Genomic DNA, 24,768 nt, shown 5'->3' with positions numbered 1-24,768 from the left:
TACAGAGTAATAACAGAAGTACTACGTAAAATATATCAAAGTAGAAACACTATTCAACTTACATAAAACAATAGAATAAAAGTCCCTTTCCACAGTTTTAATGAATATAACAGTGAAATATTACAAGTAATTGAAAGGATCTTTACAAAATTATAATTATAAACAAAAGCTCATCATTTGAAAAGAACACACAATATAACCTTCTCCTGATAGTTCACCTCTCACCCGCTAGGGGAGCATCAACAGCTTAATTATGAATATAATTTACAAATATATATTTTTCTTATGCTTGTTATATTATTTTAAAATGTTTTCCAAGGGTTATTCCATCATAGCTTAAACTACGATTTTATAAATCTTAGGTAAACTCTATAATTATTCATTGTACAATAAAAATATAACCTTCAAATATGGAATTAACCATTATCGGCCAATGATAGCCGGTTAAACTGAGATTTAGTGCAAATCTAGGTTAAAGTAGGTAATCTTAGAAGGAACCTTTCATAGTTCTAGTTGTATCTGCTATCTAGTGAAAGTGTATTGTATTATTCCGTTTTTTCCAAATTTATAAAAATGGATTTGATCTAGATAGACAGCGAAAGAATTAGTTTCACTGACATTATTTCAAATTACTACTTCATAATCGACCAAATAATGTTTTAAAAAGATTTAAAATTTTTTTTATTGGATTCCAACTGTCAAAAGTTGCTGTTGAATCAATTTTAAATTTAATTTTAACTACAATTACTACTCCGCAATATATTAAAGTAATTCATTATAACATACCTAAATTGAGTTACAAGTGGAAGTTGTGTGAAAGTTTGTTGTTTGAAAGTGAACGTCATTTAAAGAATAGTAAATTTGCTAAAATATGAGCCCTAATAGAGTTAATTACGGTTTTTTTTCTCGAGATATAGCTTTTTAAAAAGCAACGTTTCAGAAAAATGTATGGGACGTACTGAAAGATCAGTAGTTAGTGAATTTATTTTGAAGAATTTATGTCTCAAAAACTATTTGACTTACAGATTTCTAATAGCACTCAAATTAAAGCTAGTTTAATAAGCTATAAAGTAGTTAATTATGTTTATCTTCGTAGGAGTAATAGTTTACATGAAATTTGCTAAAATAAATTGAATTATAGTTGTTCGGACAAATTTTCATTTGACGAATTTATATTCATTTGTAAATATCACAATAATTACTACCCCTACGAAGATGAGTGTCATAAACTACTTTATAGTAAGTTAAATTTCCTTTATTTTGAGTGTTGGCAGACATATGTGCATCTTATGGATCTAGAGATATATTTTTTCAAAAGTCCAACATTTTATACGAACAACTATAAATAATCATTTTGTGAGTTTATTTGTCAAATATCATAAAAACTACTACTCCTACAAAGATAAACATATTAACTATTTTGTAGTGAATTTAACTAGCTTTAATTTGAGCGCTGGCAAGCATCTGTACGTCCAATGGTTTCTGAAATGAAGTTTTTCATAAATCAAACTTATTGTCCGAACAACTATAAATCAATTTGTTTTAGCTAATACCATGAATACTACTATTTCTATAAAAGTAAAGGTCATAAACGTCTTTTTAGTCCATTAAACTAGCTTTAATTTGAGTGCTAATAGACATCTGTACGCCACATAGTTCCTGAGATATAGATTTCTCAAAAATAAATGATCAAACTACTAATCTTTCAGTAGATTTTTAAGAAATATTGCTTTTTAAAAAGCTATATCTTGAGAACTATTGGGCGTAAATAGCTCTTTCAGGGCTAATATTTCTGCAAATTTACTCTTCTTTAAATAATGTTCTCTTAGATTTTCTAGTGTTGTTGGTAGATTTTTAAGATATAGAGCTCCGAATGAAAAATTAATGTTCTTTTAAGGTTTTGAAACAGCCGCCATTTTTTATTCCCCTTACCTATCCTTGGCAGACTCATCAATTTTAACTAGTAATTATACATAGTTTTCATTAAAGTAATCAAAACTTGGGGTGAGATAACTGCCTTTTTTTCTTCCCGGCTCTTGTACTATATCGTGTAAGAAAGAGAATCAAGATGAGCTAATTGACAACTGTCATTACATTATTATTATTTTCATCCATTGCTCAGTTTTAAAAGCATCCAAAACAATAAAAACACAAACTACATTTTAATCAAGAAAGAACTAAAATAGAAATAAAAATGGTCCTATTCTCAAATTTGATTTTGTTTTTTTAATTGATTAATTTGGGTTTTTTTTTTTTTTGTACCTTCCTTTATTATTATATTCATTTGATACATAACAGGGAAATTATATATGTATATCTGTGAAATTTGCGAAATTGGATTGCACAGTGAGATTCAATGTTAAAAGTTAAATTGAGTTGAATGGATGACAAACTGGTTATAATCTATTGTTAGATAAGATTGTATTGTTCGCAACGGAATGTGTGACTTTCAATTCGTACCGCAATATATAAAGCTGAGCGAATCTTTCTCGTTGTAAGTTCGTTTGTTGGCTTTGAGTCCTTAGCACTTGAAACTTTGTTTAGCTTGCAATGTAACTTTTTTCCCGACGCTTCGTGGTGAATCCGGGAGATTCCCTTGAAAGCAAACATTCCTCTCTTACCGCCCTTTTCCATGAAATATTTAAAAAATAAAATAAAACTCCTGTGGAACTTTAAATTGTTTTTTTATATAAAGTTTCTTTTATGTATTCACTCCTCACTTTTTCTTCTTTTTTTTTTAAATCTTTTATAAGTTACTTGAGGACATGTTTTACGTATTTCCATGTTCAAACCTTAATTCTTAAAATTCGGTTAAAGTGGTTAAAACAATTTTATTAAAACTATACTAATTAATACTAGTAAATTATTAGTAAGTTATATATCCTACTAGAAAAGTCTCATATATAATTAGATCTTATTCTGATATGGATCCCTTTAGAATAATATACTGGCGTAAAAATTAGGCTTTAGAGCCTTAGGGTAAAATACAAAATAAAAATTAATATTTAACAGAATATATAAAATAACAATTTAAAAAAAATCAAATATTATTAAAATATAAACAATAAATGAAAAAGTAAAATTTACTGCTAATATACATATTTATAAGTATGAAAGAAATTCTGAAACATAAAATCCAGAGAATAAATAAATCTTATATGAAACTTTCAATTGTTATTCTTCCGGAATTGGATGGACAGAAGGTGGTCGAAGATACGGGATTTGAATATTGGAAGGGTATTAGAACAACGAATGAAGGAGGGAATAGAATTCCATAGGGAAGAGGAACGGATGAGGAAAGATCTACCAAAGGCTGCGGTTCGATGTGTAGTTACATATTAGTCTGAAGGCCGTGAGCGGGTATTGCGGGAATGCACTGAGGATTTAAATAAGTATTAAGTTTTAAATTAGTTTTCCGATTTGCTACTAGCAGCCCTAACGAAGGCTAGAAATTCTGGCCGAAACGTTGGCACTATAAAATAAGTTCTCTGACCGCACTCCCAACCATATTCTCCTCATATATCAAATATATAAGTATAAATTAAAATGGTTAATAGTAATCATGATAATAAAATAAAATATACACTTTGTGAGGAGCAGTGTGGCTCAGTGGTAAGGCACTGTGCTACTAACTCCAAAGACCTCGGTTCGAATCCAGCTGCGACAGATAATTATTTATTTTGTTGCTGTATCCGTGAGTCAGCCCTGTGGATTCGGTAGCCTTCTGTCCTCCACCAAGCCTCAAAAACTAGAAAAAATCAGGCTGTTGAGTGTGATCCTGACTAAATAACTTGCACATTGGCCTGGCAACAGTACTTTCTATCAAAGCACTGGAATTATTTTTTTAATATACACATCGTAAACAAACATAGGCGAATAAATGAGTAACATAATAAGTAAAATAAAAAAAAAACGTAAGTAAATAAATTAAATGAGTTAATAAAATGAATCAGCTTTAATCATAATATAAATCGGTAGGTATGAATACATATATACTTATATATATTAATTAATAAACAAAAACACCTAAAAGATACGTGGCTCTTCAACTACAGAATACATTTTTTTTTTTTTTTTGAGTTTTTAAAGTATATATTTTCGCTCTGGAATTGTTAATAGTACAATATATAAGTATAATAAAAAATACTATTAACAATTCCTATTATTATAGTTCAGTTATAGGAAGCTATCCTACAGTTTGTCCCATTCTTACCTGAGTGGAAGGAAAAATGTTTTTTTCGTCAACCCTTATTTAAATATTTTGAACATCACCACTGTATACACATACACACTGTCAGTCAAAAGTCCAGAACCACGATTTACAAATTCTTGGAGAAGTTTGTCGGGGAGTGCGGTCAGCAAAGAACAACATAAATAAACAAAACCATATTTATTTATTTTATGCGGACGTTTCGACCTGAGTTTCAGGTCTTCATCAGGGCTATAGAACAAAAGAGATAACAACAACATTTAGAGTAACATACAATTGAAAAGGAATAGTATACAAACAAATTAAGAACTATACAATAAAAAATAGTGAGTGGCTTTTCATTGTCTGTGAATGAAGTATATATTTATATTTAGTGTTCAATTTGTATATTCAATTTATGTATTTATATTTTTAGTTTTTTAGACACTACTTGCATATCTTATATTATACATATGTTCTTACCTACATGATATATTTCATCTGTCACTGTTTTCAATCTACTACCATCCAATTCCACGATTATCAATCAATTAAAATTTTTTTACTACTCAATTATCAGTTATCAATTTTTTATCATTTATAATTCTTCAATTCAATATTTTGTATAATTCTAAATTTGTTTGTATAATATTCCTTTTCAATTGTATGTTCCTCTAAATGATGTGTTGTTGTTATCTCCTTTGTTCTATAGCCCTGATGAAGACCTGAAACTCAGGTCGAAGCGTCTGCATAAAATAAATAAATATGGTTTTGTTTATTTATGTTGTTCTTTGCTGACCGCACCCCCCGACAAACTTCTCCAATCATTAATCTACGATCAACTATCTACACCACATTTACAAATTATGTTGTTTAAAAACTATTCCTTGCGTTTTGTAATTTTATTTCATTTAAGTTTCTCTTGAATTATTTCAGTTTTGTTTTAGTTATTTTAAATAAATATCAAATTTTCTTAAACATTTAAGGTAGTCTTTTATGACTGACAATATATGTATTTTTTGTTAACAATTAACAAAATAAATTATTTAACGTATGATTAAATGATTAATACTAATAACGAGAAAATAAAAATATCATTCAATCTGCAAAGTCAGGATTGGAAATTTATTACAATTAACAGAAACGATTCGATATGTTTTTTTTTTTGTTTTGTTTTTCGAAAATCTTAAAATTTTATTTTCAATTAAATAATTTCGTCCATAACTATTCTTCGAATTTCTGGGTCATATTAATTATATCTTTTTATTGAAATTATCGGTTTTTAAGGGTATGAATTTACAAAGAGACGCCAGAACTTCATGTCAATTAATTAACGAGGTGCTCATAATTATAACTGCATTTTAAATTGGCATAGAATTTGAACAAAAAAAAAATCCAAATCGAACACTAATTAATAATTTTAAGTGACTTTTATAAATTAGACAAAGTTTCTAGAGATAATTTCCTCGCACTGTAATTAATGTTTCAACATCAGCCGAAAGGAGTCACCTCCAAGGCTGCCTACAAATGCCCAAATTGGGGATTTTTTTTTTTCTTGTTCCTTTTTTTTTTAATTTAAATTTGCAAAACTATTTAAAAGCATTTTATAGATGTTATCGCATTTATATATTTTTTCTCAGTGCTTCACTTAAATCGTATAAAATACGTTCTAATATTTATAATTATCCTTGGGTTTATTTCATCTAAGGGATTTGAAGTAGGTGAATAAATTATTTGAAATTGTTGCATAAATTCTTATAATTCTTACACATTAAAGTTCAGTTTTATAATCTCGATGTAAATAAATACTAACAGCATCTAATGCCTATTTAATATAATTCAATTATTATTATTTTATTCCACAACAAAGATGGTGTGCCCCGACAATATTAGACTAACACACAACACTACCTGTTATCCAAAATATCTAATTTCAGCTCCCTCTTCAAATGCAGTAAAAGAGCTTCCCCTCAAACCGTTTTATTTTTGTCCATCTTGAACTTAAACCCAAGCACTCATGGAGCTTAGGAAAAATATATAAATATTATATTTGTAATTATCTGGAATAAACCAACATGCTCAAAAAAAGTAAATTTTAAAAACATCTATTCTACCTAACTTTGTATAAAAAATTATTGGATGCATTTCTGGTAAAAAATAATTATAATAGAACAGTAAATACAAAAAATATCAGAAGAATTATATTTATCATCAATTATAAATAAATTAATTTTTTTAATAGTAAAACTAGGTAGGGGGTAGCTCATTAGTAAGGCACTGTGCTACTAATGCCAAGATCCTGGGTTCGAATTCGGCTGTGGCAGATAATTATTTTTTGTTTCATTGTTTCTGTGAGACAGCCCTATTTGTTCGGGAGCTCTTAATTCAGTAAAAACCTGGCTGTAAAGTGTGATTCTGACCAAGTCACCTCCTTGCACAACCTTTGGTCTAGTAACAGTATCTCCTTGCAAAATATCTCACCCCTGACCCTCCATGGGTTATAACAGCACAGATTTAATATTTTTTTTATTTAATAATAAAATTAATAAAAATCACAATTATAATATATATAGTTATAACTAGGACATGGTATAAAGAAAACGTAATATTGCTGTAAAAATTACAATTGGTAGATTCCAACTAACAACTAGACTAGATTAATGGACTCCGATTTTTGATTGATCATTAAATTTACATAAATTAATACATTAACATACATTATTTTAATACAAATTTTCCCTTAAAATAATAGTAGAGTAAAATAAAATGAAAATATATCAAAACCGGATTGTTTATTAAATATGAATCTGAACCAAGATTATTTATATTTTGTTTTAAATTGATTAAAATCGCTATTATATTAAAGGATGTTAAAAAGTATAAATAATTAGTTTATTAACAAAACATTAGGTAGGGTTTAGGACAACAAATGAAAACAGGTTTAGCAAAGCCAAGTGTCCCCTTTTAACTTGTCTTAAAATACCAGTAATCACTATTTCGAAAATTACGAAAAAGTGATTGTTTATTAATTTTTTTATTTCGAAAATTATTTCTGGAAATATTATTTTCGTCAGAATAACGAAATTTAAAAAAAATATTATTAAAGCTTATTGACATAACACGCAATTCGTGTGCTTGTTACTGTGAATGAATAATTTTTAAGGTCGAGCGATTTGTAGGACTTAAATTTCTAATGTTGAAAATATTTACTAGTCGAATTAAAGTCGTATTTCAAGTGCTTTGAATTTAAAAAACAGTATTTTAGTATTTATTTATTTTTATTTTTTACTTTCTCTTACGTATGAATTGCAAGTATCATATCTCTAGTCAGCTTATTTTATCAACGAAAAAAAGTACGACATCGAAATTATATATTTAGGTTACATAATGATGAGAGATAGTTGACCGTGGATAAATTATATGAGAAAATGGGGGGAGAGGGGGAGGTGCGGTCGAAGTATAACTTGAATAAGTTGAAATATCTTATTTAATCTTGCCAACTTGTCGGCCATATTTAGGGCTAAGAAGTGAGTTATAAATTTTAAATATTATGACGAGTAAAGAAGTGAGCCATTTGGCTGTCAGATTTCACACTTACAGCCCTGATGAAGGCTAGAAATTCTGCCCGAAACGTTGACACGATTAAATAAGTTATTTCAACTTATTTGTGTTATATTTTGACCGCACCCCCCAACCATCTCCTCGTATATTTAGTTTATGTGTATACCTGAGATGTTTCTGAAATTTGTAGTTAAAATACACCAATCAATCAGAGACACCACTTTATAAAATAAAATTGTCCTTCTTTTTTTTCTTCAATTTTCTCAAAAACCTCTCTACCTATCTTAATCTCGGTCTATGAATGTATGATGAAATGATCTTAATACCAGATACGTCTTCTTATCCTCATTTAAATAATTTGACATGGTTTAAATGTTGAATATGAAAAATTTTAAACTCCGAAGAACCTTTAATTCTGTCCTATATTATAAAATTTTTTTTCTTTTATCTTGTCTGCAGTGTACCATTCTCAAAACAGTTTATCTAGTACACAGGGTGTTATTTAATCCTCATTTTGACCTATGAAAATATAATTTTGAATCAGAACACTACGCCATGGAGTGCGAGAACCATAGAGATGTTGTGGCCCACAGGGTAGGCTATCATAGGCAGCCCTGCGTCAAGATACTGGAACGAGAGATAAACGACTTCATTGTCTTCTATTATTCCGATGGTATGGTCATATCTATAACTGTATTTTATTAATAAATACTTATATTATTTTTATTTAATACTTATAATTATTTTTAACTTTGAAACCTTAGTTTTTATTTATTTTATTTTTTTATTGAATAAATATTATCCTGTTTAGGATGTTTGTTTATTTTTGTTTAGTGGTGCCAAACATCATTGGTCATCAACGCCATTTATACATTATTTAATTTTGCTAATATTTGTTTGATTTTATTTATTTTTCAATTTGATTATTTATTTATTTTATTATTATTATTTTTTCCCGTTCAATTATATATTTTTGTCAGTAAATCTTTTGGTTTTAAAAACTGAAACACTAATTCTATTGTTTTATCATCGTCTAAAGGGGTTTTTGAAATATCTGAGTTTAACCTTAAGCTATTTAGGTGTGATGTGGAATATGCGCTTTCTAGCAAAATATGTCTAATAGTCAATCTTAGTTTCTGTTTAAGATGTTATTTTATTTTAAGTTTAATTTTTTTTCCCTTGTTTACTATTTTCTTATAATTTATTTTATATATCTGTAAATGAGTGTGCTCCTCCAACCTCTGTAACCATACTATAAAATGTGCTACAGATATTAATGAAGAGAAATAAATTTTTAAAAAACAAAAGTGGATAAAGGTGGTCTACTAACTCCGATTCGAATCCGGCTGTGATAGATAATTTTCATTTTATTACTAAGGCCGTGAGTCAACCCTGTGGGTTCGGAGGCCCTCCGGGATCCACCCAGCCTCAAAAAGTGAGTACCCTTAATTGTGGAGAGATCTGGTGGTTAAGCGAGATTCTGACCAAATCACCACCTTGTACAAACGTTGGTCTTGTACTTCCTTACTAAGTTCTGTCTGTACACCTGACCTTTCATGGGTTATTTTGTTTTCGACAAAGGACTCACTTTCAATCCTCACACCAGACTGAAACGACAGGAAACTGCTCGTCGATTTCGACTATTACAGTACTTACTAGACAAACGGTCTAAACTTCCAATTCATTACAAAAGACTGATCTACATGGCTGTAATAAGGCCAATCTGGACATATGGAGTTGAGCTTTGGGGCTCCTCTAAACCTTCGAATTCCTCTCGTATTCAATCCTTACAATACAAAATCCTTCGTAAAATCCTCAATACTTTGTTACAAATAAAATCATATATAAAGAAAGACCTTAATGTTCCATATGTAAGCAATCTGGTCCGATCTACATATCAATCCTTCCATTATAAACTCTCTAACCTTCCAAACCCACTAGTTTCTAACCTTGATTCCTCATCCATTCCTGAAAATCCTCTAAGGCGCCTGAAAAGAAGATAGCCTCGAGACCTTCTATTTAGAAGTGCTGTTTGAATGCTACCAATGAATAGTTTCTCTACATGTCTCTAACATTTAATTTATTAGATGTGTTGTTTTTTTTTAAATAAAATTCTAAATTTAAACAAATAAAAAGTTATCACCATATTTTATGTCTTGTCCGAGTATTTATCATTGTCAAACAATTTTTTTTTTTCCAGAAATAAAAATTCTCTAAGAAGCAATTTATATTAATCGATAGCTAAATATAGTAAAGATTATAAATAGTCTTGTAGCCAAACTAAAATTAATTTAATTTAAATCTAAAATTAAACATTAGCTTAGAAAGACCAGCGACCTCGCAGACTAAAATACCTGCTCTGTTTATTTTTACCTTAGTTCCAGCCAAAACATCAAGCCAACTTCCTTGAATTCATAATTAATTAATCTAAAGTTATTTGAGCCCGTGTCCTCATCTAGTATTTTAATTTAATAAGAAGTTTATTTTTTAATGTAATTAAATATAATTTCATATTTTTTAAAAATTTTAATACATCATTATTCTAATAAAAAAATAAAATAAAAAAATTTGCTTCACACAATTTTCCCTTACTGACCTATTCGCTTTGTTACATTTTTGTGATTTTTAAAAATAAAATAAATAAGACTATAGAAGGCAAAAGTTAAGGACGAAGGATTTTTTTTTTTTGATGCTATTAAAATTCATGTTTTCAGGATTTTCGAGGATCAAATAAGGAATATAAATTTTGTTCATGTGAAAATTACAACAGTTTAAGAAAAGATAACGAAGCACGAATGGGATTTTGGGAATATTGGATGTCTCTATTTTTCCTTTTTTTTTTTTTATTATTTATAAAATTCTTTAATATTGTGCATTAATCTATCTTTTACTATTGCTAGCCATGATACCTGGTTATTTTTTTCAAATAAACAATTTTTTTATTTATTTTAAAACTTCATTTATTGATATAGATTACAATCCGCCACACCGTTGTGGGCAATAGGTAATAGTGATAAATGATCCCATTCATACTAAAATAAAATAAAATAAGAATGAAAAATAAACAAATAAATGAGAAAAAAAGTACATAAAAATAAATATATAGGAAGACGGTCAGGGTTGCGGTCAAAGGAGAATCAAGAATAGTTTACAACTATTTATTTTCTGACGTTTCGCCCCACTTTGTAGGGCTTCATCAGGGCTGTTCAAAGCAAACGGGTGAACAGGCTCTCAAACTTCTTTGCACTGGTATTGTGACCCCTCAACCACCTGATATTCCCCCTGATAATTCACTTCATCTTTCTTCTTCTGTTTCCTTTGATAACAAACCCTACCACATTTTCTCTCTTCTTAAATTACAATTTCCTTCCCACAAATATCACACTAATAACTTATGTAACCTTAATAAGCGCCTAGCAGATAAAACAGAACAGAGAAGCTGTTCACCCGTTTGCTTTGAACAGTCCTGATGAAGCCCTAGAAAGTGGGGCGAAACGTCGGAAAATAAATAGTTGTAAACTATTTTTGTTTCTCCTTTGACCGCAACCCTGACCATCTTCCTATACAGGAAAATAAATAGTTGTAAACTATTTTTGTTTCTCCTTTGACCGCAACCCTGACCATCTCCCTATATATCAATCTTTACCGGCAACTATATATACATATATAAAAATTAATAGTATCTTCCTTAAAATATATACAACAAAACTGAAGGATAAAGTAAATGAACATAATCAAACTATGTGCATAAAAAAAATAAATAAATTAAATAAAATATTCTTTAGTCACTTTTATACCCTTATATATAATATTTACACAGTCGACCTGAGGATCCCTGAGCCCACTCTATCCCCCACTTGTGAGGGGTAGAGCAGAGCTCAAAAGATCCTAGCGCATCCCTCTCACCGCATCATTGGTAGTGAGCCAGTGGAGGCTGAGCAAGTGCGCTTAAGTCGCAAACACTCAACTTTAGTTAAAAGTTTAACAAGACACTCAGTGGCCAATCTTTACTAAATTTAGGAATGTTGTTATAAATTAGTTTAATGAAAACTTAAAAGTAAACCATAATACCAAGTTTTGGAAGGAAAGGTTATAAAACAAGTTGCGCAGAAAATCCGCTAGGAGCTCTTATGCATTTAACATTTAACATGACTTTTAAGAGGGCTGCTTACAATCCTATACTTATAACATTTAACATTTTACATTTAACTCAATATCATGAATACCCCAAATAAGTGTTCAGTAGTCAAAGAAATAAAACGGAAAAAGAAATGTCGAATAGAGACAAAATGCCTTCTTTTTTTTTTTAATAGTTGGACCTGCTTTTAGGTCGTCTACTCGGTAACTTCCGACAACTGAAAGGGGACGATTCGGAATTGTAAGCTATCTTGATGAAACTTTTTTTTGTCGATATAGAGTGAAAAACCTCTCTGTTCCATTGAATGGAAGCCAAGAACCGAATGGCAAGCATTCAACTTTTTTTTTCATTTATACTCCATCAACTATATAAGTTAGAGGAAATACATCAAGTAATAGGTTGAAAAAAGAGTTTTCAAGGTCAGGGTTAATTTTCGTCCTGTGCCTGCTTAGTCCTTAACAAGATATTTCAAACATAGGCGTGGTTCTGTCGTTGATATGAAGACTTATCCGCAAGGATCTTACGTTAACCGTTAGTTTTTTTTTTTTAAACCCGGAGGTATGTTATTGGTAGCAGTTATAATATTATAAGTTTCGAAAACAATAACAAAACAACTCAATTTTATGAGATGACTTGATAATTTTTTTTCTCATTTATTATTCTTGAGGTATTGTACCACTACCCCGACGAAGTTTTCAATTTATTAATTTTTTTAATAATGTAAAGAAAGCATTACGAGAAGGTGAAAAAAAAAATAAAGTTATGAAGAAGATTGTAGCAGCGTGCGGCCAGATGAAAACAAGAAACAGATAAAAATATTTTAATGATTGGAGAAGTTTGTCGGGGGGTGCGGTCAGCAAAGAACAACATAAATAAACAAAACTATATTTATTTATTTTATGCCGACGTTTCGACCTGAGTTTCAGGTCTTCGTCAGGGGTTATGGCGTAGAAGGTAGGCTTCAGGATTCATCCAAGTAAATAAAAAGCTCCAAAGGCTTGCATCCTGAACCCTACCTTCTACGCCACAACCCCTCATGAAGACCTGAAACTCAGGTCGAAACGTCGGCATAAATATGGTTTTGTTTATTTATGTTGTTCTTTGCTGACCGCACCCCCCGACAAACTTCTCCAATAATTAATCTACGCTCAACTATCTACACCTCACTACATAAAATATTAATAATTAACATTTTAAGTTTAATACGGAGAACATAAAATTTGATATTAGTTATCGTAAATTAACGTAGTTTGTGTTTTGATTGTGTTAGTATTGTTTTGGATGTTTTTATAACTAATAAAGCAATGTATGATAAATAATAATAATGTAATAACAGTTGTCAATTAGCTCATCTTGATTTTCTTCCTTACAACCTAGAAGATCAACAAAACACTCAGTAGCCAAACTATCACACAGTGTGTAATAAAATATTTTAATGAAAACTTAGAATTAAACAATAACATGAAGTTTTGGAAGAATAGGTTATAAAACAAGTTCAGAAAATCCGCTAGGATCTCTTATGTATCTAACATTTAACTTGACTTCAAATAGGGCTGCTCACAATCCTATAATAATAACATTTAATATGGTAAAACATTTTACATTTAACACAACATCATGAATATCCCTTATATTTGACTTCCCTCTAGATACCTGCTAATGGGTTTGGATCCTTAAACAACTGGCATCCATTTTACCTGATCCCTTTCTGACCCTTGCCACTCCTGGGGTCAAAACAGATGTTTCCATGTGACCCAATGACTTTTATATTATCGATAGTAATTAATACATCCACACATAACATTATTTATAAAAATTGAATTTGAATTTTAGAATTTTATTTATTTTTTTTTTCAAATCTAGCCGTTCACTATAATAGAGGTAGTCATGTTGTTGTGTTAAATGTAAAATGTTTTACCATGTTAAATGTTATAAGTATAGGATTGTGAGCAGCCATGTAAAAAGTCAAGTTAAATGTTAAGTGCATAAGAGCCTCAAGCGGATTTTCAATTCAACTTGTTGTATAAGCCTTTATGTTTATAACCTTCCTTCCAGACCCTCATGTTATTGTTTACTTCAGTTTTGATTTAAGTAATTAATTAAAACATGCCTAGAGTGAGTGAAAAGTGGAATTTGTGTGAAAGTTTAGCTTATGAGTGTCTTATTGATCTTCAAACTTGTGAAGAACAGAATGAAGATGAGCTAATTGACAACTGTATTGAAAGTCACAACAACTAATATGGCGGCGATCTCAACTGGTCTATTGTGTGACGTCATTCTCGATTTAACTGACCAAGTAACAGACTCTCAGCCATGGTAAATGTTATTTCGTTTTACCACGGCAAAAGAAGGCAATTTTTTTCGATTTAACACGAGTTTTTCCATTTAACACGCTTTAACATAGATCATGAATACCCCTATAATAGAGGTAGTCATGTTGTTGTGTTAAATGTAAAATGTTTTACCATGTTAAATGCATAAGAGCTCCTAGCGGATTTTCTGAGCACTCCTGGGGTCAAAACAGATGTTTCCATGTGATCCAATGACTTTTATATTATCGATAGTAATTAATACATCCACACATAGCATTATTTATAAAAATTGAATTTGAATTTTAGAATTTTATTTTTTATTTTTTTTCAAATCTAGCCGTTCACTATAATAGAGGTAGTCATGTTGTTGTGTTAAATGTAAAATGTTTTACCAAGTTAAATGTTATAAGTATAGGATTGTGAGCAGTCCTATTTAAAGTCAAGTTAAATGTTAAGTGCATAAGAGCTCCTAGCGGATTTTCTGAGCAACTTGTTTTATAACCTTTCCTTTCACAACTTCATGTTATTATTTACTTTTAAATTTTGATTAAAGTAATTTATTACATGCCTAAAGTAAGTGGAAAGTGGTGTGAAATTTTGGCTATTTATTGCCTTATTTATCTTATAACTTGTGAGGAAGAGAATTAAGATGAGCTAATTGACAACTGCCATTACATTATTATTATTGTCATCCATTGTTTTATTAGTTTTAAAAACATAACAACAACGTACGATCAAGTAATCTTACACAAAAACAAACAAAACGGTGACGAGCTCAACTGGTCTGTTGCGTGACGTCATTCTCCTTTAACTGACCTAGTAACAGACTCTCAACCATGTTATATCGTTAAAAAAAAAAAAAAAAAAGATATAAACAGAATGACATAAAATGAATAATTTTAAAGAATAGAATTAATAAAATGAAGTGATGAGAGAAGTGGGAAATAAAATGTAGACATAGGTAATTGATAAAGTGGGTAAAATAACATAATTAAGGAAACTACTAACAAGCTAACAGGTTCGTTTTATTATCTTTTTATTTCCTTTCTTTATTTTACCACCCCTTCTTTTCTCCACTTTTCTCCATTTTCCTTACCCACGTTATTAGTTATTTTCACCATGTATTATTGTTGTTTTAAAAAAACTTTTTTTTTTTATTGTATTCATTTCTTTTGTTAAACTTTGCTTATATTTTGCCTTTTTATCAATTATTATGGTTACATATATTTTCTTTCTTTCAATTTTCATTCCATATTTTAATTTTTAAATTATAATTAACTAATATATTCTTACTTCTTTGCATTATATAACTTCATTTTTATTTTATTTCCTTAATTATGTTATTTTATCTACTTGTTCAATTACCTATGTATACATTTTATTTTCCACTTCTTTCATCATTTCATTTTATTAATTCCATTCTGTAAAATTATTCACTTTATGTCATTCTGTTTATATTTTTTATACTCATTGGTTGTTATCTTGTTCTGTTCTTACATATAAGTTAGCTAATTTGTGTTTCAGTTTGACCATACTTCCAACCATCTTCTCTTCTTACAAGTTATCCTCGGTCAACTATCTCTCATAATTATTATTATTATTATTGTTTAATATTCTGATATTGTTCCGAATTAGTATCAGTTCCGTTTTGGAGTCCAGGTGTAATTTGCTGGAATCAAGTTTTGACTTTGGAATTCCAAAACTCAGTTTGTAATATGTCCCTCAACCCTGAGCGTGAACCTTAATTGTTGCGTGACCGTATGGCCTCTCTCATTGAGGCTACGTGACTTGCCACAATCTGAATGCTACCTCTTTCAGTCGTCTCTATTGTCTCTAGGATAAAGTACGATTCTATTTTTATCTATGGTTTGTGTCAATAAAGGACGGCCAATAAGAAAAAGCGTTCTTTCAAGACAAACCAAGGTTATATGTTGGTACATACCACGATCCAGCGGTATTTGTTCAACATAAAGTCTTTCTTTAGAATGAAATAAAGATTTGTAAATACCGTGACAAGAAATGGATAAAATCATGTTAATATTTTATACTAATCCTCACACAAGACTGAAGCGACAGGAAACTAAACTGCACGTCGATTTCGACTATTACAGCACTTACTAGACAAACGTTCTAAACTTCCAACTCATTACAAAAGACTACATGACTGTAATAAGGCCCATCTGGACATATGGAGTTGAGCTTTGGGGCTCCACTAAACCTTCGAATTCCTCCCGTATTCAATCTTACAATCCAAAATCCTTCGTAAAATCCTCAATGCTCCTACCTTTGTCACAAATAAAATCATACATAAAGACCTTAATGTTCTCTATGTAACCGATCTAGCCCGAACCAGATATCACTCCTTCCATAATAAACTCCCTAACCACTCAAACCCCCTAGTTTCTAATCTTGCATCCTCTTCCATTCCTGACAATCCTCCGAGGCGCCTGAAAAGAAGGTAGTCACGTGACCAGCTAATGTAAAATGTCATTAGTGTGCTACCAGTGGTTAGTTGCTCTACACGCCTTTAACACTCCATTTTAACTAAGACTATATTTATTAAATGTATTATGTAATATACAGTTGTAAATTTCAATAAAGTTATTTTAAAAAAATTTATACTATACAGTGCTTTTTAAAAATCAAAATTCTTTAAAAAAATAGACGTAGTAAATAACACAAACATAGAAAAATGACAGAAGCAATATATATCACAAACGCTATTAATTTTAAAACAGATACAAAAATTTATGTACACATTATATAGATATATTAAATCAATTAGTAATTTCATATTATTCTATAGTATTGGTTATTATAGTAAATTTTATAGATTAGTGTGTTGTAATATGTTTTAAAAATATATTGTAAATAGATTAGTCATCTTTTGTGGAACAGAGATAGGAGAGTATTGGGTTAGTTTATAATCTATTTGTTGTCAGTGGTAAAGATAACCTGGTTTTAGGAAGGTATTTCAGATCTCCTTATTTAGAATCATATTGGTATTCTTAATTATTAATATTTATATTATTGACAATAATATGTTATTGTTAACATTATAAGACTATTGAGGAGAACACCAAATATAATTTTAAAATATATTTTTAATCAAGTAGTTAGTTGTTTTTAAATTTAAAAAAGAAATTTGTATTTATTTATTAAGGTTTGCATGCATTGTGGAGTTAAACTAAACCTTCGAATTCCTCTCGTATATAATCCTTACAATCCGAAATCTTTCGTAAAATCCTCAATGCTCCTTACTTAGTCATAAATAAAATCAATTAAAATAAAGATCTTAATGTTCCCTATGTAACCGAACAAGATATCACTCCTTCCATTATAAACTCTCAACCCCCTAGTTTCTGACCTTGTTCCTGACAATCCTCCGAGGCGCCTGAAAAGAAGATGGCCACGAGACCAGCTAATGTAAAATGTCATTAGAGTTCTATCAATGGGTAGTTTCTCTACACGCCTGTAACACTCCAATTTAACTTAGATTAGATTTACTAAATGTATTATAATGTACCGTTTAAATAGATATAAATAAATATTTTAGAAAAAAAAAAGATATTTTTAATCAAGTAGTTGTTTTTAAATTCTTTATTTAATGCGATTTACAACTGTACAAGTATTCAATACAATAGGTAAATATGTTGTATGTTTCATTTACACTTGAAAAACTTTGGAAGGAACCACCCATTGGTGGTACTTCAAGCATTAATTTAAATTAGAAGGTCCCGAGACCATCTTCTTTTCAGACGCCTCGGAGGATTATCAGGGATTGTTAAGGATGAAAGATTAAGAATTAATGTATTAGGACGAGTAAGGAGTTTGGAATGAAAGGACGCTTATCTGTTTTGGGCCAAATCTGCAACGAATGGGATGTTAAGGTCTTTGTGGATGAGTTTATTTGTTACGTAATAAGGAGCATCAAGGATTTTGGATTGTAAGGATTGGATGCGGGAAGAATTTGATGGTTTGGTGGAGCCCCAGAGCTCAATTCCATTTGTCCAAATTGGTCTGATTATCGTAGTGTATACTAATTTTTTGTAGTGAATGGGAAGTTTAGAGCGTTTGTCAAGTAAGTGTTGTAGCAATCGGTATCTACGAGTATTTGTTTTTAAATTTAAAAAACAAAAGTGATATATTTACTATGTGTTGCATTCATACAGGGAGTATTGAGAATTTTTTTGTAGATACCTGATGATGGAGTGACACGCCCGAAACCTTGTTATTGGTTTTAATAAAATAAAATAAAATAATTAATAAAAGGAAGAGTACTTTTCATTCATAAGATCTAATTATAAATGAAACTCATCCAGTATAACATATAAGTTTAAGAAATTATAATAATATATTCTTGTATAATATAATATATTATTCTTTTTGTTTTCAGGTAAGCGTAATTACAGTTCATTCTTTAGACAGTATTAAAAGGTATAGTGTCAAAACATTAATTATATAATATCAAGAACAAATGCAACCCTTTTTTACTTTCACTTAGCAATGTATGCAATATTTAGTAAGAGCAAGTATTTCTGAAGTATAATTTAGAATTTGAGTTTTCAATTGAATAACTAAACATCGAAAAACGAATAACCTAACTACTTCGATAAAATCGGCCAACCAGAAGAGCAATTTTATACAATCGATTTTTCACATGTTTTTTTTTTTATTTTTATCGAAAACGGCTCCTTAACCCTATCTACGTTATACTGTTTTTAGTTGCCATCTTTGTTTCAATCTGACAGCCATGGCGAAGTCCTACAAGGTGGGACGAAACCTTGGTTTACAATCGATAGTTTTCTTTTACTATTTCGATACCTTTATTGACCGCCACCCGAACTGTCTTCCTACAATCTTCTTCGTTCACTCGACTATTTTCTTTTATTAAGACAGTATACCTAAATAGTCACAGTATAAACAATTTTTAATTATGTGCTAAAATTATATATGATTTTTTTTTTCTAGATTTTTATCGTTCTTTATACGTGTTTAATTTTTGCATTATTTTAATTTTTTAACTTTCTCTCTTTTTTTCCATCAAACATAAATAAATTTATAGTTAAAATTATATAAACGTTTTAAATATAGTAAAAAAAATACATACATGAAATCCCAATATGGTCGTCCACAATTATAATCAATTAAAAAAAACACTAATACATGCAGACAAAAAAAATGAAAATGCAATAAATAAATACATTAGGCTAAAAGTAATAATTATAAAAATATACCAATAATAAGAAAAATGATCAATAAATATATAAATAATATAAAAGTAATAACATGAATAAAATAAAAAAATTAAAATTTGTACCGCTACAATCCTTGATGGGTCAAGGGTTCAGTAATTTGTAAACTTCCCAGGAGGGCTCCAGAAACCACAGGGTTGACTCACGGCTACAGTGTAACAGAAAACTATTTTCTGCCCAGTCTGATTCGAACCCGGTAGTTTGTAGCATCGCACCTTACCACGGTGTTAACGCACTCCCATTAACATGTATACAAGTAACAAATATGAGCATTTTGAGAAAATAAAAGTATATATAAATAAGTTAAAAGAAATTAATAATTAAATGTACTTTTCTTAAAACTGTTGAATTGGAGTTTGCCATTTAGATAAAGCCCATGATTTGAAATTTGAACTAATAAATAACAGATGGTACAAAGACCAAATTGCTACAATTAGATATTGTTATTGGGTGTCGTCATGGCCACTCATTGTTTCGTCCTTGGTGGAAATTAGTTAAATATTAAGCTGTCAATGTTCGATGTGCCCCTCAAATTCGATATTGCCTCATCCGATCGTTTATAACTATCGATATCACACTTTATCTTAACATGTCTCACAAAGGACTTGTAAACATAAAATATCTTTTATGTATAATCTTGTAAGTTATTCGATACTGGTTTTATCATTTAAATAAAATAAATTGTATCCCATTAAGTCTCAATACTCTTGATTATTACTTTAAATGTCCGACGTTTCAGCCAACCTTGCCAATCAAGTACAATCTATTAAATAACAGCTTTTATTATACAATAATTATTAATCATTTTTTAAAAATAAATAATTTAATTAATATCCATTTTAGTCTCAACACATTTTATTTCTCTTATAAGTCCGACGTTTCGGCCAATCCGGCCATCCTCAGGGACAATCTACTACAAAACAGCTTTTATTACATGTATGATCCTCAAACATTTCAAAATACTTATTATTATTTATAATTTATCTTACCTTAATACAATTTTGGAATTATACAATTTACTAACTATAACTCCATGCAGGCTATTCTGCCCAGGTCAAAACAACAATTTCTATGAAAACATTAGATAAAATATATTTTTTTGTTGATAAGTTTATCCCACATTTGTTTAATTACCTAATTAGTCAAATATTCACTTAAAACCAAAATTATAATCCGGGTGCGGTCAAAAAAAAAAAAAACTCAAATAGTAGAAATATACTATTTGAGTTTTTTTTTTTGACCGCACCCGGACCATATTCCTTTCATCTTTACACACGGTCAATCAATAATCTTCCAGTTCCAAAATTATAATCATTTATCAGTCACTTTTCCTTAAAATCTTTATCGCAAGAATGCTTATAACCTTCCTCCACTCATTTCAAGCATTAAAATAATTAATTATAACTACACATTGGTCAATTTTCCTCTTTATTTCATTAGTAAAATTCCTATCAAGGCTAATTATAATTATCGACATTCAATTTATCCTATATTATTCATAAATTAATTTTACTCTCTGCATAGTGTCGGTTTAAATTTCTTGTATCTGTTTTGAAATTCACTGTATAATCAATATTTTCAGATATGTAAATGGATTCATGTATTTTCCTTTTTGAATGTATTATTCTCTTTATGTAAAATGATTGTATTTTCAAAACCAAAAATATGCTGGTTTTTGGTTGCATGCTGTACTAGTGCCGTTTTATTTGGATCCCTCTCGTTGTTTTTCAAATCATTATTGTGTTGATAAATTCTGTCACCCAATAATTGCTTTGTCTCACACTATATATATAGCTGGACAATTTAGACAGGGAATTTTATATATTAATCCCGATTGATTTCTTGTATCAATTTTGTCCTTTAATATACTATAATAATTTTTGATTTTATTGTTTGGTCTATGACTCAGAGAGTACTCATCAACATCGTAATCCTTAAATGATTTCTTAATATCTTCAGATAGTCCTTTAATATAATTGAATCCATAATTTTTTCTATTTTTTACTTTATTATTTACTATTTCATTTCCTGTTTTAACGTCAGACTTATAAGAAAAATAAAATGTTTTGAGACTAAAATGGATATTAATTAAATTATTTATTTTAAAAAAATTTACCACTCCCAAGAAAGTTTTAAGATTATAAATTAAATTATTAATCATTATAAAGCAACATTATTAATAATATATTAGCATAACTTGACTATAAATTCATAACCTCACATATGACTAATAAAATTGTCTGTTCAGATCTAATAAAATTAATTAAATAACCTAGGAAACAATAAAATATTAGGGAATCATTAATTTATTAATAAGCTTGCCTTATCTTGTGTTTAATTACCTATGTATAATATTATATAGCCTTCCTTACAATTAGGTCTGGATATTATTATCATAATATCACTGTATAATTATTATTTATTAAAAATATTTTTTATGCAGTGAATTTCTGCATAGTGTCCGTTCATATGTCTTATGTCTGTTTGAAAAGAGTGGTCTAGGGTTTGTCTTTTTTTCTCTTTCAGTTATTCATAAAACTCTTTATTATTTTGTCCTTAAACATTCTTTATTATTGCTTAAAACGATAACAGTTATTTTTTTCAAATTAATAGAAAAAAAAATCAGAAAAATTAGTATACACTACGATAATCAGACCAATTTGGATATATGGAATTGAGCTCTGGGGCTCCACCAAACCATCAAATTCCTCCCGCTTCCAATCCTTACAATCCAAAATCCTACGTAAAATCCTTGATGCTCCTTATTACGTTACAAATAAACTCATTCACAAAAACCTTAATATCCCATTCGTTGCAGAATTGGCCCAAAACAGATATGCGTCTTTCCTAACCATCCTAACCCATTAATTCTTAATCTTTGATCCTTAATAATCCCTGATAATCCTCCGAGGCGTCTGAAAAGAAGATGACCACGGGACCTTCTAATTAAAATTAATGTTTGAAGTACCACCAATGGGTGGTTCCTTCCCAAGATTTTCAACACAACATATTTACTTATTGTAATATTTTGTACAGTTGTAAATTACATTAAATAAATAAATTTAAAAAAAAATTACTTTAGAGGAAAATTTGACTAAAGACCATGAACTCAAATTCAGCCCATTTCATTATTGCAATGTCTCCATTAAATGTTGTTTTCGTTAAAGGAGAAAGACTAGATCTTTATACTTATATTGTATATATTTATTAATTTTCTTTATATTTCGGATTATTAGAGTTCTGAAAATAAATAAATAAAAAACAATAATACTAATTTTTATTGAGGAGAAGATGGTTGGGGGTGCGGTCAATGAAACACAAATAAGTAAGACTAACTTATTTTAATGTGCCAACGTTTCGGCTAGAGTTTCTAGCCTTCTTCAGGGCTAAAAACAAAACAAGATAACAACCACAGTAAGTATAGAAAAATAAAAAATATAAAAAGAAAGTATAAACAAAATAATTTTACACATACAATGAATAGTTTTACAAAATAGAATTACTAAAATGAAGTGATGAGAGAAGCGGGAAATAAAATGTAGACATAGGTAATTGAAAAAGCGGGTACAATAACTTACTTAAGGAAATGATAATGGTTGTTATCTTGTTTTGTTTTTAGCCCTGAAGAAGGCTAGAAACTCTAGCCGAAACGTCGGCACATTAAAATAAGTTAGTCATACTTATTTGTGTTTCATTGACCGCACCCCCAACCATCTTCTACTCATTTATCATCTACGGTCAACTATCTCTCATAATTACTAATTTTTATAATTTAAACATTAAATTACTTATAATTATTTCTTTTTCAACAATTCTTTTTTCTATTGTTTTTAAATTGAGCTCTCTCTGGGGACTTGGGAGCCAATTCCGATTTCTCTCTGATACTTCTTTTGTGCTTCTGCAACAAAGCTCAGCATTTTGTTTTCTTTCCACTTTTTGTTTTTTCTTTCTCCTTTTTCTTATTATTTGTTGGAATACTTAGTATATTATTTTTCAATATCCCAATCAATTTTTAATAATTAAATTACCTCTAGTTCATTTGAATTGGAATGGGTATATTAAATGAAATTTCGTTAAACAGACTAAATACGATCTTATTAATATTTCATTAATTCATAAGTATTTTTTTGTAGTAAAGGAATTTTTTTCAATAACTTAGTCCTGTAAATATATTTTTTTTAAAATTATTTATTTATTGTAATGTACAACTGTACAAAATAATACAATAGGTAAATATGTAGTATATTTCATATACACTTGAAAATCTTGGAAAGGAACCATTACATTAGTGGTACTTCAAACATTAATTTAAATTAGAAGGTCCCGTGGCCATCTTCTTTTCAGACGCCTCGGAGGATTATCAGGGATTGTTAAGGATGAAAGATTAAAAATTAATGGGTTAGGATGGTTAAGGAGTTTGGAATAAAAAGAGGCATATCTGTTTTGGGTCAAATCTGCAACGAATGGGATGTTAAGGTCTTTATGAATGAGTTTAGTCCTGTAAATATAAAAATGGCACTAATATTTGTTGGCTTTGAAATTATTATTAAAGAAATTATTGAATAATAATGAAAACCTTGAGAATGTGGGAATCAGGACACACTTAATGTGAGGTAGTGGCTTCTATAGGCAACACCGATTTAATTTAAAATTGTTGATTTATTATATTTTTTTAATCAGTAATTGTTTATTAGATATTAAATTGTTTATTATTTATAACTTTCTTTTCCTAAAATATTACTGTTATATAGCTTCTCTATAAAAAAAAAAAAAAATGCAATCTTATCTTTAGTTTGTAATTTAAAAACAGCTATCAATGCACGTTTCTATCTCAAGGTTTATATAATAAGGTTTGAATATTATGTGTACTTCTATTTTATGTTATATATTTCTAGTACTGTTTAAGGTTCGGCCAGATTTAAAATCAGGTGATTAAGAATCGCCTTCATATTTAATCTAGCAATAGAATTTGTTATTCAACATATAATGCATACTGAAAAGTGTTTAACATAAGGTGGTAAAATATCGATATTTGGGTATGCTGATAATTTAGTATTATTGGATGAGGAATGGGAAACTATTAAATTAAATACAACTTAAATGTTGGTAAACTCTAGTAATGAACTAGGTATCGAAATAATACAAAATATATAATGAAGTGTAGATAGTTGACCGTAGATTAATGATTGGAGAAGTTTGTCGGGGGGATTTGTTACATTATTAACTATATTTGTTACATTAGGGGTATTCATGATCTTTGGTTTAACATGTTAAAGCGTGTTAAATGGAAAAACTCATGTTAAATCGAAAAAA

At 29.3% G+C, this 24,768-nt stretch overlaps 1 protein-coding gene across 12 annotated transcripts in view; it reads left to right on the top strand.

Moving 5' to 3' along the window:
- The window catches only part of LOC106680323 (oxidation resistance protein 1), an 867,959-nt gene that overhangs the window by 533,525 nt on the left and 309,666 nt on the right, over nucleotides 1-24,768 (top strand). Inside the window, exon 2 of one of the 12 annotated variants that reach the window (XM_067050002.1) lies at nucleotides 8,295-8,423. The exons of the other annotated variants lie outside the window; for them this stretch is intronic. Within the exon in view, the coding sequence (XP_066906103.1) occupies nucleotides 8,306-8,423 (118 nt within the window). The 5' untranslated portion in view covers nucleotides 8,295-8,305. The remainder of the gene's footprint in view (nucleotides 1-8,294; nucleotides 8,424-24,768) is intronic. 12 annotated transcript variants of the gene reach the window in all.

Source organism: Halyomorpha halys, unplaced genomic scaffold (genome assembly GCF_000696795.3).
Source record: "Halyomorpha halys isolate HHAL.00 unplaced genomic scaffold, Hhal_1.1 Scaffold17.1, whole genome shotgun sequence".
Taxonomy (NCBI): domain Eukaryota; kingdom Metazoa; phylum Arthropoda; class Insecta; order Hemiptera; family Pentatomidae; genus Halyomorpha; species Halyomorpha halys.
Note: the sequence above shows the minus strand (reverse complement) of the source record. Positions and strands in the feature narration are given on the sequence as shown.